We start from the raw sequence: 19,334 nt of genomic DNA on the forward strand, positions 1-19,334 counted from the left end.
GTATTTGTTGAGTTCTCGCAGATCTAAGATGCGACGTAGTCCCTCTGTTTTCTTTGGAATGAGGAAATATGGGGAATAAAACCCTTTGTTCCATGAGGAACGGGGTATGTGTTGTATTGCTCGTTGATAGAGTAGTTGGGTAATTTCCTGTGATAGCTGAAGGCAATCCCTTATGGTAATCTTTGCAGAAGGTATGAATGGGAGGGATGGAATCGAGGAAAAAAAGAAGACGGTATCCTTGATGTATGATGTCCAGTACCCAGCGGTCTGATGTAATGTGTGACCAGGCGTGGGTAAAGAATTGTATCCTCTTCGCGTTGATTGTAAGAGAAGGAGGTGGCCCTGTGAAGTTCAAAAAGACGCCTGAGGCTTTGATGTAGACACCGCTGTTTGCCCTTGTGTACGTTGGGTTCTAGGTCTACCTCTCCTGGGTTGCTGTTGAGAGACTTGTGGCCTTTGTGGCTGTTGGTAAGTTTTTATTTTTTATTTTTTTATTTAACACATTTCTATACCGTTTTACCAGTATTGATACTGTTCAAAGCGGTTTACAATAATAGAATAAAATAAAAACTAAGAAAATAAATAAAGTAGCAAAATAAAATCTATATAAATAAAAATGTTAAATAGTTTGTACGTCGTCGCTAATCTCGCCAACCGCTTAACCGAATGCGTTCAAATTTGCACACAACATTCACTTCCCATACGGGAAGGATCTTATATACTTACATTACATATAGGTCACACCTGTGACAGGTAATACAAGTTTAAAAATTGCTTACACAAAACAGAGACATCTGGTGGCCGTCAGCGCAAGCGCAACCTCTTACACCTTTCACACACACACTCACACCACACCCCACCCCACCCAGGGCTATTGTCTTTCATTCACACTCTCATATAACACACAGAAATCCACACTCATCACACCACACACCCCCACCCACACGCCTGCCAATGTCACTTACTTCACCCACCTTCCCAAAACACGAATTCCTGGCTGCTACATTGGGAAGCCACACATTTCACACACCCTCCGAATTTAAATTAAAGTACTCTCTTCCACCCACCCACGCATTGCACTCCGATCACACACTACACCTGATACAAGTCCATGCTTCTCCGCCCGCACCACAGGAACGGTCCGGGACACATCGCATTCAGTAGGGCCGTTGGATGCCAGCAACCAAAATGGCACCGGCGGACTTGCCCTTACTATGCTATACGGAGACAACAATGATGTCGGTACACCATGTGACATAGTAAGGGCAACAGCCCATCTGCGCCATATCCTCAGCGGACATTTGCCCTTACTAGGTCAGGAATCATTACGCACCACTTTCACCGGTGAAGTTTTGCGACATGGCAGCCGGCGGAACAAACCCTAGCACACATCCTCGCCACCGGCTGGCAGTTTACACATGTAGCCTGGGAGGAGCACGGTGGGGGACCGTTCTTATTTTCCGCCGCGCGTTTTTCACAGTGGGGGGGCCACTAATTCCCCACATCTCCCGAGAGGGGGGCTGTAGCGTGGGTTGTTCTATTTCGCCGGGTTGGGGGGGGGGGGGGGAGCCAGGAAGGCGTGCTTGCATATTTAAACTATTCTTTGCTGGTGCTGTTCATTTGGGGTAAAAAATGAAACAAAAAACCCACAAACTGTAACCTTTACTGCTCTGTTCTATTTTTTCAACTTAACCAGGCTCAGCTACTGCACCAATTGCTTTCAAATTTGGACACAACCTTGCTTTCACTTTCAGCAAGGTTCTTCTCTATCTAGATTACATAGATGTCACACGGTTACAGAAAAAAAAACATGTTTTTACATGTGTGTGGGGAAAACAGCGACATCTGTTGGACAGACATGCAACACACGCTATCTACCTTGGGAAATGAAGCTGCTGTACTGCGCATGCGCGGGCGGGAGCGCACGTCAGGCACAGCGGGACCAACATGGTCTGAGAGGGGCAGCAGCGGTGCACGTCGCGCACAGTGGGACCAACATGGCGCTGGGAGGAGCAGCAGCGGCGGACTGGCGGCAATATCGGGCGTGGTGTTGTCGGCCGGCCGAAATTAGACACCTGGGAGGAGCTGCGGCGGCGATCTGGTACAGCTCACGTGCACGACAGAGTGGGATCCTCACTGACCTCGCGCCTTCGGGAGCGGGCCACGCAGGACCGCACGAGAGGGAGAGGGACGGGGAGGGGGGGGGGGCAGCTGGGAGGGCATTGCGAGCCGGAGGGGATCAGAATCAGGGAAGGAGATTGAGAGAGGGTGCGATGTCACTGACAAAAGGGTAGGGAGTAGGTGGGGAGAGGTGACAGTGAGGGGAGGGTGAATGAAGGGGGCAGTAAGTGTCAGTGGAGAGACACAGAGGGGAGAGGTGAGTGTGAGGGGTGAGAGTTGGAGTGGGGACAGGGGAGTGAAGGGGGGGGTTAGTGACCGAAGGGGGAGGGGTGAGTGTGAGGGGAGAGAGCTGGAGTGGGGACAGGGGAGGAAAGGGGGGGGGGGGGGTGAGTGACCAAGGAGGAAGACGATGTGTGACTGAGGTATATGAGCAAGGGGAAGGGGGGGGGGGGGGGAAGAACCTGACTCTGCCATTGCAACGCGTGGCCGGGCACAGCTAGTAAATAAATAAAAGTACAACAAAGATAGGAATAAAAATACAGCTTAATAATTATCAAAAACATAAGTTAGGGTAATGTAAGGTAAAATTTGGCGGTTACATTATAAAAACTTAAAGAACAGAAAATTAGGACAGAAAACATTAACTGAACATTTATAAGATATAGCTAAATACGAACTCAGCTAGCCTTATTACTCTAATTAAGAAGTTTCAATATCCTTAAAAGCTTCTTGAAACAAGTAAGTTGTCAGTGCTTTCTTAAATTTCTTCACACTAGAGATTTTCCTTAAAGGGTCCAGCAAAGCGTTCCAAAGAATGGGTCCAACAACTGAGAAAGCTCTGTTTCTGGTCACGCTTAGGGCTGCATTTTTTACTGATGGAACTTCTAGCAGATTTTTCCCTCTGACCTAAGTTCCCTCTGGGGTTTGTAAACTCTTATCATAGAGCACAGCCAAGTCAAATCTTTGTTATTTAGTAAAGAAAGTATAAGTGAAATGATTTTATATTGAATTCGGTACTTAATAGGTAACCAGTGTAGCTTATACAAAACTGGGGTAATATGTTGTTTTAGAGACATGCCTGTAAGGAGTCTAGCAGCTGAGTTCAGAATAAGTTGCAAAGGTCTGATAGCATTATCCGACAAACCAATATATAAACCATTACAATAGTCTAGTCCTGACAATATCAACGCTTGCAAAACTGCTCGATAATCGTTAAAAAAACAGAAGCGGTCGTAGACGTTTCAGAACATGAAGGTTGAAAAACGAGTTTTTCACTGTTTTTGAAATATGTTGTGATAAAGATAGGTTGGTGTCCAACCAGACACCTAAGTTTGGAGATTGGTATTTCATCATTGCCTAACTTTATACTGGTAGGAGGTGCATTTGTAGATTTGGATATGAAGCTGAGATAGAGAAGTTCTGTTTTCTTTCTATTTAATTTAAGGCAGTTATGGGCCATCCATTGTTCTATTGTGCTGATGTACAGTTGAATCAATGAAAATGTATCAGACCAAGATGATTTATAAGGTATAAACAATTGAATGTCATCAGCGTAGAGTTTGAAATGGACATTCAAAGAAGCCAAAATCTTGCACAACGGAAGAAGATAAATGTTGAATAATATGGGGGACAACGACGAACCTTGTGGAACACCTGTAGACTGAATATATTTTTGGGAGGAACAAGAGCCTATATTAATTTGGCATATGCGATTGGAGAGGAAGCTCTCGAACCACTCCAAAACAATGGATTTTATACCTATGAGTTGGAGATCAGATAGTAATATTTTATGATCTAGCCTATCGAACGCTGCGGAAATATCCAGAAAAACAATAATATAATCTGTAAAGGAGTCGAATCCTCTGAGGAAAGTATCAAATGATGATAACAGAAGGGTCTCCGTCGAATGACCTTTCCTGAATCCGTGATTTGGGCTTAGTATATCATAATCTAAGAGGTAATCTTTAAGTTGGTAAAGAACCACGGATTCCAGAACTTTTGCTAAGGTGCACAATGAAGCAATGGGCCTTAAAGTAGAAAAGTCTGAAAACGAGGATGCTTTGTTTTTTAAAATGGGTAAAATTGAGGTCTATTTTAACAAATCAGGGAACTGACCAGATTTTAATGATTGATTAATTATTAAACACAAATGTTCCGGGTACTGTTCAATAATAGATTTTAACAAGGAACCAGAACATGGGTTTAGAGGAGAGTTTGATATCTTTTGTTTGCTAATGATCTTCTGGATCACTAAGGGAGTAGTGGAATCAAACTCTGTCCATTCTGAGTTTACTGCTTGTAAATTGTAATTTGGATATGGTAAGGAAGCAAATTCTTGGGATATAGTTTCGATTTTTTGCTGAAAAAATTTAGATATTTGATCGCATGTATCATTTGTGATGTCAGAGTGCGCTATAGAATGGTCTGTGGTTAGAGATTTTACTATATTGAACAAAATTGATGGGTTATTGTTTGCAAGCGCTATTTGGTCTGCTTAATGCTTTTTCCTCGCTAGGTTAACTTCCTTTCTATAGCTTTTTAGCATAATATGGAAGTCAATCTTGGCCTCAGCACTCCTCTGTTTTTTCCAAGTTCACTCTTTTTTCCTTAGAGAGGTTTTCAACACCCGTAAATTATTGGAATACCAAGGGAGGCTCGGTTTCTTAAAGGATTTTTTTCCAACTGTTACTCTAATAGGAGCAACCACATCTAAAGTGGTCGTAATGGCTGAGTTCCAATCTTCCATGGATTTATCAACATTCTCGGCTAATTCTAAAGGCATGTTATTAACAAACGTGTCTAGGAAAATTTCTGAGGTTATCTTTTTCTGCTGTTTAATTATATTTGCACTGACATTAGAGGTTTTCTGCTGAATAGAGGCCGAGAAGGAGATCAAGTGATGATCGGACCATGGGACCGGATCATTTTTGACACTGGCTGCAGATATATTTAAATACGAAGAGTTATAAAAAATGAGATCTAGAGTATTTCCTTTAATGTGGGTGGGGGTCGGAAATCAGTTGGAACCAACCTAGTCCTGACATTGCGTCTAAGAAAGAAGATGTAGTAGTAGACGGGCAATCATTTCTTACTTGTAAATTAAAATCGCCTATGATAATTGTTTCCACTAAATTTAGAGATTAAGAGGAAATAAGCTCTAAAACTTTGATAAGTGTGTATGCAAAGTTTTAGGTGGACAGTACACTAATATCACATTCAAATCTGTGGTAGATAAAATCAGAAGTTCAAAAGGAGCACTATTGGAAATAGTTTTCCTTATAGGTCTAAGAGAAGCTTACCCTTTGTTCCATGAGGAATGGGGTATGTGACGGTTTGTATTGAATATATGCGCGAAACTGTCTTCTTTGAAATGGTTGTCTTCGCGGTTGAGAATAGTACCTCCTATTTGAGGAGGAATAAGCCGGAGGGTTGACCAAAGATTGTACTGCTACCGATTGTTCCTTTAATTGTGAAACTGTTTCCTGCAGTTGGTTGCCGAACAAGTTGTCCCCACGACATGGTAAGTTCGCCAGTTTGTCATGGACATCCTCTCGTATGGTACTTGCTCTAAGCCATGCTATTCTGCGCGCAGCTATTGCGGAAGCAGAGGTACTGGAGGACATTTCAAAAGATTCATAAATGGATCTTAAGAGATAATGTAAGCCTTCTTCCATGTTCTGTATTGGTTGAGGGAAGCCCAAATCTTCGGTCGAGGTTGGCAGAAGAGTTTTTATCTGTTGCAATCATACAGGTATTGTACTATATAGAATTGATGTTGACCTATACGGGCTGCGAGCATGGAGGACTGAAAGGCCTTCTTTGCGAAATCGTCGAGACACTTATGATCCTTACCCAGTGGAGCACTGGAATGAGATCTTGTTTTCTTTGCCCTCTGTAGTGCAGATTCCACAACGATGGACTGGTGTGGTAGTTGCAGAGTGGTGTAAAAGGGGGAATTGTTTCATCTTGTATTTCAGATCAATTTTCCTAGGTACTGGAATGATGTTATGAGGAGTTTCCCAGGATTTTTCTAGGACACTATCCAGCACCTTATGAGATGGTAAACTAGTTGGTTCACTGGGGAGGTCCAATATTTTTAAAAGACCCAATGTGTCCGATCTGGGATCCAGTGTTTTTTGGATTTCCAGGTGAAGAGCTGTACCCACTTTTTCAATAAATTTTGGATAAGCCGGATCCTCTGGCAGTGAGTACGGCTGTTGGTGTTCCTCTTCCGGATCCAATGGATATCCTGTTGAAGATATTGGAGAGGAAGGATCTGAGTGTGGTTGTTGAGGCAAATCAATTGGCATGGTTGCCCTGGTTGCTCTGGCAGTGGTAACAATGGCTCCGGTAAAAGTGGTAAAGAAGGAGCAGGAAGTGTCGGAGAAACGTCTACTGGACGAATAGAAGAGCCCTCTGGAAAAGTTGGTGGGGACTTGGAAAGTTCCCTGTAAGGATGTGATAAATCCTGATAGTAGATTTGAGATTTGTAAAAGGATTTGTTTGGCTTCGTCTGGCATTGCCCCTTCGTCCGGGACGAAGTGCGGGGGCGGATCAACAATTGGATCCTGGATGTCTGGTGTGATTACATGCTGTAACTTCCTTCTCTTTATACGCCTATGTGAAACTGATGGTTGGTCCGAGTATGTATCCCGTGAGGAAGTGGAGGAACTTAAAGATATAGGTAATTCCTCCTCCATATATGACTCACATGGTCCCTGTGATGTAATGCTACCTCGCCGAGTTGTTCTTGGTGCGAGGGTAGGAGTATATGGATGCGAGTATATGGATTCCTCGCATCCATATACTCCTACCCTCGCACCAAGAACAACTTGGTGACCTTTGTCTTTCCCGTCGATAGCAGGGCTGAATCAGCCATGCTGTCTTGGGCTGTCCGTTCAGGCCTGGGAGGAAGAGCTTCTCAAAGTTGTTACACAGAGCTTTGCTCTGTGCGGCTGCACGAGGGTTCCTGCGTTGGAAAAGAGATTCTCATCAGTCTGTTTTTTCCGCGTGCGGGATCGCTCACGGAGCTTCCATTCTCTCCTCAGCAAATATTCATCTTAGCGAAAAAGAGATATTAAATAAGCAAACACAGAACAGTCTACAGCACATAAGAAGCCCAGGCCATCAGTGAATTTACAAAAATTGAGATATGATCACTTGCAGGACAAAAGCAGCAAGAAATACAAATGCTCTAAATGGGGAACCCTTATATGAATAGCTTTTAACATAGTAAATAACAGATAAACAGTGCATCCAGTCTGCCCATACTAGATTCCTCCTCTCAGATTCTCTTTTTTAGTAAGGTAAGAATACATTTTCTATTAAAAAAAACTGTTTCAGAAGATCTTGTAAAAGGCTAATAATTATTGCATTCATATTTTTTCTCTAGACATCTTCATTTTAATAAAACAAATGTATATTGTTTAGCCAAACAGATAATAGCCGCTGTCATCCAGACACCTCTCACAGTGACAGAAGTAAAACTTTGCTATGCTGTTACTATAGACTAACAAATGACCATTCAAATTAACATATGAAAAACAAATGTCATGCAGTCAGAACAATTCCTGCATCATTTTCATGTTGTTCCAATGAGCCATCACAACCCCAACCTGCAAAGAAGCCAGTCTTATCTAGGTATAATACAGCTACCAACTGTGCACTTGAAGAAAAATTACATGCATCCCAGCTTGATATTCTTTCTTCTATTACAACTGCATGAGCAGTTAACCTTTTCCATTGGAAAGAAACCAGTAGAACTACAGGTCATAACATGAAACTCTGGGGGGAGATGACTCAGAACCAATGTCAGGAAATATTTCTTCACAGAGAATGCCCTTCCAGAGGAGGTGGTGAAGATGAAAACAGTCAAATAATTCAAAGGGGCATAGGATAAACACTATGGCCTAAAGGCTAGAGGATGGAAATGAAGAAAAGAGTGCATGGGAGTAACTTGCTGGAGCGGCAGTTACTACCCTTAACCAATAAGTCTACATTCCCTTGATGCAACCACAACATCACTCTCCGCTTTGACTGTGGGGATGGAAAGAGATATTGGATTCAGACAACAACCAACACGTGCCCTGACATTTATGGTCTCAGGTCTTGATATACTGACAAAGGGGGGGGGGGGGGGGGTAGGGAAGCACAGGACCGCTTCTACTGCCAAGTCCATAAGCAAAGCATGTTAAGCAGCACTGTCAATTTTCAAGAAGGCTCATCACCTAGTAAAAGAAACAGGGGAGTAACCTGCACAGCACGGCAGATACTACCATAATAAGTCAAAATTCTCTCTCCACATGCAAGATTTGTGATGTTTTCAAGACTGTACTAGCAATACCCTTTTTAATTAAGTGGGGAGGTTGTCGAATTGGTTTTAACATCCTTAGCTCCCTGAAGGAGAGAGTATAACTTTAAAATATGAATCACAAAAACCGGCATTACGGAAACTTATGTATTGACTTTATTTCAATGTTTTCAAATTAAAAAGCTTCCAGGCCCTACTTTTTCTGTTGTTTTGAGGGGCAGTAAATAAAACTCCTGACAGGCAATGGCTCACTAAGCACCCCGGGGCGAAGCTGTCAAAAGTACAAAACAGAATTTCCCCTACTGGAAAGGAAAAATCTTTCCCCGAGCCCAGCCCTTCCACAGCCGCAACCAGCAAGTTCTCGCCTTCGCTCTTACCACAACTGCCGTCGTGAGCACACAGGCGGTGGTATATGCCCTAGTCACCGAAGGGATTTGTAGGTACTCCTGTCTTACTGTCTGGTACGCCATCTTGGCCACCTCACCGCCCTCACTTCCGGTTCCTGTCCGCTTGGCTCACATACAGGAATAAGTCACGCCTGAGAAGGAGACGCGGTCGCCAACGGTGATTTACAGTCACACGGGCGCCTAGTCGCCCGATTGGCATCTACTCAACGTCAATCATTCCAAGTCCACCTCTCCCCACCTTAGCGCCTGCGCCTAAAAGCCGCCGGCACGCCGGAAACCGCCCTGTCATTCAGAAGCTGAGTATGGCTTAAAGCTCATTTCCGATTGGCCCAAGAAAAGAACACATGCTCGCTGGTGATTGGACGGGGGCGTGCTCTCGAAAACCTTAGTCCGCCTCGTGTGTTTAAAGACGTGACCGACTGGCGTTGTCGGGCTCTGATTGGTGAAGAAGGAGGAAGTGAGCATGGGATGGCGGTTTATTTTTCTTCTTTCAGACTCGGAGGGCGGGAACGGGAAGTGGCTGTGCGGGAAAAATCGGTTCTGAGAAGGAAAGAGGAAAAAGTTAGCAGGCACAAGACAAGAGGTGATTTGTTTGTTAAAAGCGAGGACTTTGTGGTGGGAGTGTGTTGCATGACTATCCGCCCCTGAGGTGGCTACTTAAGGTGATACCATTTTATTGCACAGTTTCTTTTTTTTTTGACTTGTGCTATGAAATTCATACTCCTTTTTCGGATCAAAAGAAAATATGTTATCAAAACCTTTCAGCTACCTGGGAGTCCATTTGTTGAAAGTTGCCACATAGGTCTGAATTATAATTTACCTACGCCCTATAGTTAGTTGTTAAGTATTTCAAGTAGGTGTCAGTATAGTCTTTGTTTTGTGTTTTTGGTTTTTTTCCTTTGAAGTCAATCTCGACCAGCTTTTAACCTCCAAAGCGCAACGGACAACTTGTTTAATTTAATACTTTATTAGCAAGCTCAAGTTACTTATGTATTTAGGTGAAATGTTGTATTAATTATGTACACCGACGTGATATCTCTGAGCGGCGGTATATAAAAAACTTTAAATAAATTAATTAATTATAAAACTTCCTTAGCATGCAGACAGGAGAATCGACAGGATAATCCACACCAGCAGGTGGAGATGGAGCAAAGCTGACCTCACAGTACATTTACTCCTGCACTGACATCAGCCTGCCAGTCTTCTCCCTCTCCAGCAGATGGTGGAAGTGCATCTCCCTACTGGGAATTACTTAAAAAAAAAATTGTAGAAGTACAAAAGAAGGAAACTAATTCATCCCACTCTCCTGTGGTGATACCTTATGGTCCCTCCCTCAGTTGAGTTTTCCTGAGGCACTATCTGCAGATCCCTCCCTCAGAAAAGTGCTTCGTTCTGGTAGCTGGTTTTCTGGCATGGTCTTGTCTGTAGAGAGACAAACAGTTGAGAGGCTCCTGGGTGCAAGAAGCCAAGCGCAGCAGTGAAGGCCTTAACCTGAGCAAGCCGTAGCTTCTGGGCCCCTGCAGCCAGAAACTGACTCTGTATTCGGCGAGGACGGGTTGACCTCAGGTAAAAAGTATATATATAAAAAAAGGAGGGGGAATTGGTTTTAGGGACTCCTCCTGGTCTCAATGTGCCGATCTGACATCCGTTCCCATCTCCAGGAGAGTTTGAGGAGTCATGGCAGCTTGGGTTGAGCAGCCTTTTTGGCTAGGCCCTGCTCTCTGGCTTTGCTTAGACACTGGGTGGTAGGCCGTGGTGGTGTTTGTGTGCTTTTCTATGCACAAGACTGCCACAAATCAATGTCTCGTGTTGGTTCGCGCTTGTGTGCCTGGGTGGGGGTTTAGATAGGCGCCTACTAGAACTGTGTATTGGGTGCCTAAATTTTTTGGTGTCCATAGTGTATGCTTAATGGACATAACTTGTTTTTGGGTGGCCTGTCTAGGTGGCTGCCCAGCTGGGCACACAGTTATCAGTTGCTTTTGTAAATGTACTGATAGCAGGTATTTATCCATGGCTCCAGTAGCAAAGAAGCCTAAGTGCTTAACCATATTTGGGCATCACAGCCTGGCATCCTCTTTAACTTGTCAGCACTGCTTGGAGACTCAGGGAGTGTTGTCTACGACTAATTTTGCTAAGCCCAGGCCTTCCCAGCATGTTGGGATGGAAAAGGAGGGTGAACTGCCAGAGGTTTCGCCTGCTTCTGAGGTTTCCCTAATTAGTTCGTCAGCAGGGGAAGGTAGCTCAGCTAGGCGCAGGACAGACACCCCCTGGTTTTGGTATGGATCATTCTGCCTTTTCTTGGGTGGAATTTTTTCAAGGGCTGCAGTCATTTCTTCAGGCGCAGTCTGCAGCCCTGGCCAAACCTAACAGATCAGGGTCGCAGGCTGCAGATTCATGTACACCTGGTGCCATGGGTAAGCATCTGAGTACGTCTAGACTTGCTGCAGGCCACAAAGATAGGGACCCAGACTGCACGAATAATGAAGCCGATCCTTACTTCCTGGAGGATGGGGAAATTCCTCTGGGATTGGAGCTGTATAGAACAATGTTGCATTTCTTTCATAGAGATGAGTTGCCGGCTCTGATGTCCCAGGCATTGAACATGCTGGGGTGCCCTGTGCTGATTCCATGTCTGAGCCAAAGAAAAATCCTATTTTAATTTATTTGTGTAAAGCATCATGTTGTCTAAGTTGGAAGGAGATCAGTAGCAAGAGTAGAGAGAGTCACTGCTCTCTGATGGGGAAGGAAAGCTTTGTTCCATATCGATGACTGCTCCTATGAATTGTAAGGTTTGAGTGGGCTGCATTTTTCGTAGTTTATGAGAAGGCCTAGACTGTCTAGGCAAGAGATAGTGCGTAGGAGATTGGCCCGCAGCAGAGTCTGATTGGAGGCCACCAGGAGCAAAACCCATTTGCTTTGGATTCATCTGACTGGATGCTAAGAAACGCTTCATTTTACAATTCCTATTTTCCTGGATCCACACTGTCTGCTAAGAAAGTCTGCTCTTACACTATCTTTTCCTACAATGTAAGAGGCTGAGATCTCCTGAAGATGTACTTCCACCCATTCCATGAGTTGGGCTATTTCCTGTGACACTTGCTGGCTCTTGGTTCACCGTCATTGCATTTTGTGACATTATTTGGACTGCTCGACCCTGCAAGTGGTCGACAAATCGCAAGCATGCCAACCAAATGGCATGGGCTTCCAGCTGATTGATGCACCAGAGAAACTCTTCTGTACTCCAGTGCCCTTGCATTGTTAACTCCTGTCAGTGAGCCCTCCAACACTGGAGGCTCACATCCATTGTAATAGCCAGTCTGGTGTTTGCAGGGAAACACCCTTCCTTAGATGATCCGCTTGCAACCACCATTGCAACTGGATGGTTATCTCCACTGGAAAGTGAAGCCGAATCAAGTAGTTCCAAGACTATGAATTCTAACGAGCAAGCAGTGTGTGCTTAAGAGGACACACATGCATCATTGCTCATGGAACCACCTCTAGGGTGGCTGCCATCAACTCAAGCACCTGTAGACAAGACCACAGCGTCAAGTGTATTATTTTTGTTAGTCGTCTCACCTGGGCCATCAGTTTCTAAATGTGGATCTCCGGCAAGAACACCCTGCCTTGCTTTTGTCGAAACAAACACAAAGATATTCCAGTGATTGGTATGGCTGTAGATTGGTCTTGGCAAGTTCACCACTCAGCCTAGTCACTATAGCAAGGAAATCACCTTGCGCGAGATCTGAAGGCTCTTTCATACCCTTGGCCCGAATTAACCAATCATCTTAAGTATAGATGGACCAGAATGCCATTCTCTCTCAACAGTGCTGCTACCACCACCATGACCCTTGGAGAAGGTTCTTGGCACAGTGGCCAACCCAAAGGGTAGCGCTTGAAACTAATAATGTCACCAAAAAACAGTGAAATGCAGAAACCATTGTTGCTCCAGCTGGACAGGAATATGTACGTACGCCTCTGACAAATCCAGAGACAAACTCCCCTGACTGTACTGTCATTATCATTGACTGCAGTGTTTCCATGTAGAAATTGTTCACCTGCAAATAAGTTGACTCCCTTGAGATCCAGGATGGCACGAAAGGAGCTCTTTCTTGGGTACAACAAAATAAATGGAATATTGGCCTGTATTTTCTTGTGACATGGGCACTGGGACTACAGCCTGCAGGTAAAGAAGTCTGGACAACATGCACTCCACTGCCTGCCTCTTCTGCAAAGAGCTGCAAGAGATACAATGAAAACGTCCCAAGGAATGCTGAGCAGTTCCAGAGCATAGCTATTTCTTATCACCTCCAGAACCCACTGGTCTGACATGAGCTCACCCCACCTCCAATAAAAACAAAACAGAAAGGCAACCCCCTATCTCCTATTTTATGGTAGTGGGTCAGTACACCTTCATTGAGAGTTTTAGGGATTACTGCTACTCAAACCTGTGCCCCATCTGGGCTGAAAGGACTGAGACCTACCCAAAGGTCGAGCCCTCTGAAAAGCCACTCCTTTGTAGGGTCGAAAGCATTTGAATCCCCTAGCATGATCTCTTGTGCCGAAAGGGCACGGTGCCTGCTTCTTATCCTCTGGTAACTGAGGAACCTGGGACTCACTCCCAAACAAGAGTGATCCTTTAAAGGGCAATTTCATAAGATGAGACTTTGAAATTGTATAGGCCGACCAATTCCTCAGCCATAGCGGATGCCTGACCGCTATCACCAAAGCCACCCTTCTGGCAGAAGTACGGACCAGGTTGCAGCCCACACCTGCCAGTTCCATCACTGCCCTGGAATTTAAACCAGATCCATCAACTTCCTGAGAGAGAAACAAACAAGTCCAAGCTACCAGGGAGCACCAAGAGGTTATCTGCAAATTTATTGCCATTGCCTCAAAGGCTTGCTTAAGAATAACCTCAATTCTCCTATCTTGCACATTCTTCAATGCCGCTCCCCCTTCTATAAGGATAGTCGTCCACTTGGAGACAGCACACACCACTGCATCCACTTTCAGAAAGCGCAACTGCTCTCTTGCAGCCAGATCCAGGGGTACAGCACTTCCAAGGCTCTTCCCCCTTTAAAATTAGCTTCCGGGGCACCCCATTCAAGATCAATCAATTCTTGAACAGCATCTATAATGGGAAAGAAACATCAGCTTGCCATATCCTAACCCTTCTTGGCCACATGGCAGCATCCATATATGTAGTCCCGCACACTCGACTCCACATGCATCGCCTACAGTGGGGCCTGAAAAACCAATGGAGTCAATTCCTCCACCCATTGTCCACACCCATTACCATGATGAACAGTAAGAAAACGGACCTTCAGTGGTGGATTTCTCGGTCAATACTGCAGACAGGGGCACCATTGAGACTGTTACGTCATCATTTAATACTAACCACAGATGCCTCCCCAAGGGCTGGGGAGCTCATCTCGATCAATTGACAACTCAGGGTTTATAGTCTGCATACGAAAGGACTCAGCACATCAACCTACTAGAGCTCAAAGTGGTCAAACGCCCTTCGAGGGAAGATAGTGATGATTCACATGGACAACCAAGTCACGATGTTTTACATAAACAAAGGAGGGTCCGGTTCCTGGAACCTCTGCAGGGAAGCAGTTCAACTACTGTAGTGGGCTCACCAACTAACTATCTCTTCAAGCAACTTATATTCCTGGAATTCAAAACTTCAGAGCAGACAAACTCAACAGGATATTTTATTCTCACAAATGGCAGTTGGACAAGAAAATAGCTCAACGCCTATTCACAATTTGGGGTCATCCCTCAATCGACCCTTTTTGCAACCGAACGCAACACACAACTGAAATTTCTGTTCAATTTACTCGAGCTCACAAAGACTCGAGTCTGATTCCTTTCTCGTAACGTGGTCTCTCAACCTACTGTATGTGTTCCCCCCCCCCCCCCCCCCCCCTCCCCCGGATACCTCTCATCTCCCGCACCATACAGAGATGCATAGAAGACAAAGCCGATCTAATCTTAATAGTGCCAGCTTGGCCCAGACAACCATGGTACAGCTACCTAGTTTGTCTATCGATATGCAACCCCATTCCCCTAGGGAACAGCCCTCAGCTGCTAACCCAGGACAACGGATCTCTCCTACATCTCACAGCCTGGAGGTTGAACGGGTCGCATACCAGCACCTAGATATTTCTCCTGCTCTTCAGGACATATTGATATCCTCAAGGAAACCTTCAGCTCAACTCAATTACAAAAAAAAGTGGTTCTGCTATGCTTCTTGGTGTTCAACAACAGAAACAGACCCGTTCACTTGCCCACCTGAACAACTTCTCTCATACCTGCATTTACTCTATAATGAAGGTCTGGTGACTTCCTCACTTCGAGTTCATTTAAGTGCTATTGTAGCTTACCATACATATGTTAATGAAGAACCCATTTCGTGTCACACTTTAATATCCAGATTCATGAAAGGAGTACTAAGTCTATGCCCTCCATTGCAAAAACCACCAGTACCATGGGACATGGGCCATTAGACACTGACATGAGCCATTAGACACTTCGATACCTCTCATAGAAAGTTCGATACCTCTCATAGAAAGTTCTCTTCCTGGTTGCTTTAACTTCAGCAAGAAAAGTAAGTGAACTGCAAGCACTAGTCCACTATCCACCTTATTTGCAACTTCACCACGACAAAGATTCTTCACACTCGCCCAAAATTCCTTCCAAAGGTTATTTCCAGTTTTCACATTAACCTATTTTTCATCCAAAACCTCATGCAAATGACAATGATAGAAAACTCCACACTTTGGTCTGTAAACGTGCCGAAGCCTACTACAAGCAGTGCACTACTTCACCCAACAGACCTTTGCAACTCTTTCTATCTTTCAACCCGAACGCACAAGGCCGTCCGATGACTAAACGAACGCTTTCCACATGGATTTCAAACTGTATTCAATTTTGCTACCAGCAACGTTCACAAATTCTTTCTTCCACTCCAACAGCGCACCAAGTTCGTGCGCTGTTGGAGACAGGCCTGATGGCCCGTCTCCATGAAGTTCCCATCATAGATATTTGCAAAGCTGCAACATGGTCATCGCTGCACGCTTTCACATCTCATTACTGTTTGGACAAACAAACTGTGGATGATGCAGTAATGGGTAGGACTATCCTACAGAAGAGCACACGTTCATCACATATACAGCCTTCATAGGAACTGTCTGCCTAAAGACTTTGTATTGAGCAAATTACCAATCAATCTACATGAAAGCTCAATACTTCAGCTGGGACTCCCTGACAGCATGGCTAATTCAGCTGCTTATCTACATGAAAAGAGCAAGTTTGCTTTCCGTAAACGGTGTTTTCCGTAGATAGCAGATGAATTAGCCATGCTGACCCACCCGCCTCCCCGAACAGTTCCAGCATCATCTGCACTTGCTTTAATACTGACTGAGGAGCCTGAGGTGAATCAGAGAGGATATAAGAGGGAGCAGCCAGCTGAAAGACTTTGCTATGCTTAGAGAGCTCTGCCACCTAGTGGCACGGAAGACGTACCCAGACAGCATGGCTAATTCATCTGCTATTACGGAAATCACAGTTTACGGTAAACAAACTTGCTCTCTTGCAGACATGATTCATGGAGCAGTTTTTAGCAGTTGTCGGTCTGGTTTTTGCCAGCGACAGTGGTAGGCCGGAAATTTGGTTGGGTGCTACCCTTCGTTATTTAGTTCTGTTAGCAAAGGCTTGGGTACAGGTCAATACTGAGTGACTGCAGGTGGCACTCTCGTTATGTAGCAGTGCCCAAAGTTCTAATTGCTCTCTGACTCCATCTGCTGGTAGGGATACACAACCCACTTTTCTGGACTGATCTGTGGTATTACAGGAATGAAAATTAGCAGGTAAGAACCAATTTTCATATCTATCCAGTGGTTATCAGGCTTAACTTATACTACTGTGTTGCCACAAATTTTAGAATGGTTTTAACTGCATTTTGTCATGTTTATTTCATTTTAATTATATATGAACACTTGTCTCCAGCTGGGAAGGGCAAATACTGAGGCTTATTGTGCTAATTGTTAGAGGTGACTTTTTTTTTTTTTCTCTCTCTGTTACAGATTTTTGCACACTGCTTTGAGTACATTTTCAGTCAAAATGTCAGGAGACCCCATGACATACGAGACACAGTTTTTTGGATTCACACCACAAACTTGCATTCTTCGAGTTTACATTGCCTTTCAAGATTACCTTTTTGAAGTGATGTTGGTTGTTGAGAAGGTCATCATGAAGAAACTAGAAGGTTTCCCAAATTGTGATATTAGTCCATTCCTGATCCGGGAGAGCACAGAGAAGTGCCTTCTCTTCATGAAAAAACATTTTAATTTCTTATTCTGTAAGATGGAACAAATGCTTTTGAACTTTGTGTTGAACATCCCTGAAAATGTTTTACTTCCTGAGGACAAGGTCCATGAGCAGTACCCCTACAGCAAGGAAGAGTTTCAACTTCTCCAGAACGAGACTGAGCAACTACAGCAGCAGTGTAAGGCAGAAACATATGCTAGGGAGGCACTTTTGGTAGAATTGGAGGAGCAGAAACTGGTTCAGGCAGAGCTAGAAAAGATATTGCAGTGGTTTGATGGGCTGGAGAATGTTTGCAAGGAACATGGAAACAGTGACTTAAAGGGGAGCTTTTCTTTTTTGGTACAGAACTCCAGGAAACTGCAAGACATGAAAAAGGACATTGATTTGAAAAGCAAAAAACTAAAATTGGAGGAAACGCCATCCTATCAAATGACATTACGTACCAACAAAAAAGTAAAATGAACTTACAAAAAAATCTCCACTTTAGTAATTGTATTAAAACAACTTTTCTGTAAGTAAATGAATGTTTTCTCATATGCAGCAATCCTATAAAACAGGGATAAAGTGAAAGAAGAGGTAATTGTGAAAGTATGAGAGTCATGGAAAAAAAAATCCCCTCTGCAAGAAACAAAATTGAGTACACTGAGGGTAGTAAGGAAGTGCAAAATATGGCAAGGCCATGTAGTTTATAAGTAAAAAAAATTGTAGGGCAGACTGCTGTCTTAACTTGTAGTTTCAAAGAACAGTAAAGCTCATCTCGACTTAGTTTGCAGTAAAAAAAAATGTGGGAATTTAAAATTTCAATAATTCTTAGCTAACTTCTGGTGATTTCAAACTGTAGTAGTCTCCATTTTTATATAAAATCCTATCAAATAGTACCACCAGTGATCAAAATTGATCTGTATTATAGGTATGAATGTTAGGTTATCCTGTTGACCTATAAATGTAACTGAAGTAGATTTTTTTTGTCTGCTCTGTATCTGATATTTTTGAAAGAGGATGATAGTAAAGCAGTTGACTGAAACTTGCTGTAATTTACAAGCAGGTGATGTCATGGCATAGCAATTTTTCTCTTGCTGAAAGTTTTTTTTAAGGTTTGTATTTTATTTGTATTGTATTTTGCTGAAGGAGTTGACTCTGTTTTGAGTGTGTTTTCCAGATGAAAAACGGCTAATTAAAAAAAGTGTTTATTGAAATATAGGAAAATATTTGATTTCTTAGCATCCAGTTTGATGCATCCAGAACAAGTAGGTTATGTACCTCTAGCAGCAGATGGAGATCGAGCAAACTTGACATCCTGTTTGAAAACTTTTAAAGTTAAAATTGTAAACAAGCTGTAATATTTTAAATCTATTCAAAGCAATATTAGTATGTTAAAATTGTATCATATACAAGAGAAGCAAATTCATTGAAATTTTATACAATGCAAGCCTTGCAATTTAGAAGTGTTAATATGGTTGTAATAATCCGCGTGCAGAAATAAGGGTCAACAAACAAGTTATGGGTGAAACTTTTTTTTTTGTTGGACTAACTTATCTAATAACTTTTGAGCATTCTGCTCCCTTCATGAGGTCAGTGGGGAAAAAACAATATTGTTACAGTGGGCAGAGCTCAAACGGAATAAGAACATAAAACTTGCCATACTGCATCAGACCTAAGGGTCCATCAACCCCACTATTCTGTTTCTAATAGTGGCCAATCCAGGTCACATGTACCTGGTAGTGAATCACAAGGGGTAGATAGATCCCAAGCATAAGCAGTGGATTTTTGTAACTCTGCCTTAATGATGGCTAATGGACTTTTCCTCCAGGAACTTGTCCAAACCTCTTTTAAAAGCATTTACCTTAATAGCTTTCACCACAGCCTCAGGCAGTGAATTCCAGAGCTTAACTATGCATTGAATAAAAAAAAATATTTTCTCTTATTAGTTTTAAATGTATTACCTTGTACCTTCATTGTGTCTCCCCTGGACTTTGTACTTTTCGAAAGAGTAAACAATTGATCGTTTACTTCTTCCATTCCACTCACTATTTTATAGACTTCTACCACATCTCCCCTCAGCCGTCTCTTCTCCAAGCTGAAGTGTCCTACCCTCTTTAGCCTTTCTTCACTGACAAATTGTTCTATCCCCTTTATCATCTTGGTTGCCTTTCTCTGTATCA

General features: G+C 43.4%; 2 protein-coding genes across 5 annotated transcripts in view; one reads left to right on the top strand and one right to left on the bottom strand.

Moving 5' to 3' along the window:
- The window catches only part of DERL2 (derlin 2), a 41,661-nt gene extending 32,510 nt beyond the window's left edge, over positions 1-9,151 (bottom strand). Inside the window, exon 1 of one of the 2 annotated variants that reach the window (XM_029612535.1) lies at positions 9,077-9,151. In XM_029612535.1, coding sequence (XP_029468395.1) covers positions 9,077-9,127 — 51 coding nt within the window. In that variant the 5' untranslated portion in view covers positions 9,128-9,151. The other variant, XM_029612534.1, reaches the window with a different exon arrangement.
- A 2-nt stretch (positions 9,152-9,153) lies between these two features.
- MIS12 (MIS12 kinetochore complex component) lies at positions 9,154-19,069 on the top strand. Of its 3 annotated transcripts, none has more exons than XM_029612539.1 (2): positions 9,154-9,295; positions 16,929-19,069. In XM_029612539.1, exon 2 carries the CDS (start codon positions 16,966-16,968, stop codon positions 17,632-17,634), a length of 669 nt encoding a protein of 222 aa, XP_029468399.1. In that variant the 5' UTR covers positions 9,154-9,295; positions 16,929-16,965; the 3' UTR covers positions 17,635-19,069. The 3 variants fall into 3 exon arrangements, with proteins under 3 accessions (XP_029468399.1, XP_029468396.1, XP_029468398.1); XM_029612536.1 differs by having other exon boundaries at positions 9,283-9,421; XM_029612538.1 differs by lacking the exon at positions 9,154-9,295 and adding an exon at positions 9,335-9,500.
- The last annotated feature ends 265 nt before the right edge of the window (positions 19,070-19,334 follow it).

This window comes from Rhinatrema bivittatum, chromosome 8 (assembly GCF_901001135.1).
Source record: "Rhinatrema bivittatum chromosome 8, aRhiBiv1.1, whole genome shotgun sequence".
Classification (NCBI taxonomy): Eukaryota; Metazoa; Chordata; class Amphibia; order Gymnophiona; family Rhinatrematidae; genus Rhinatrema; species Rhinatrema bivittatum.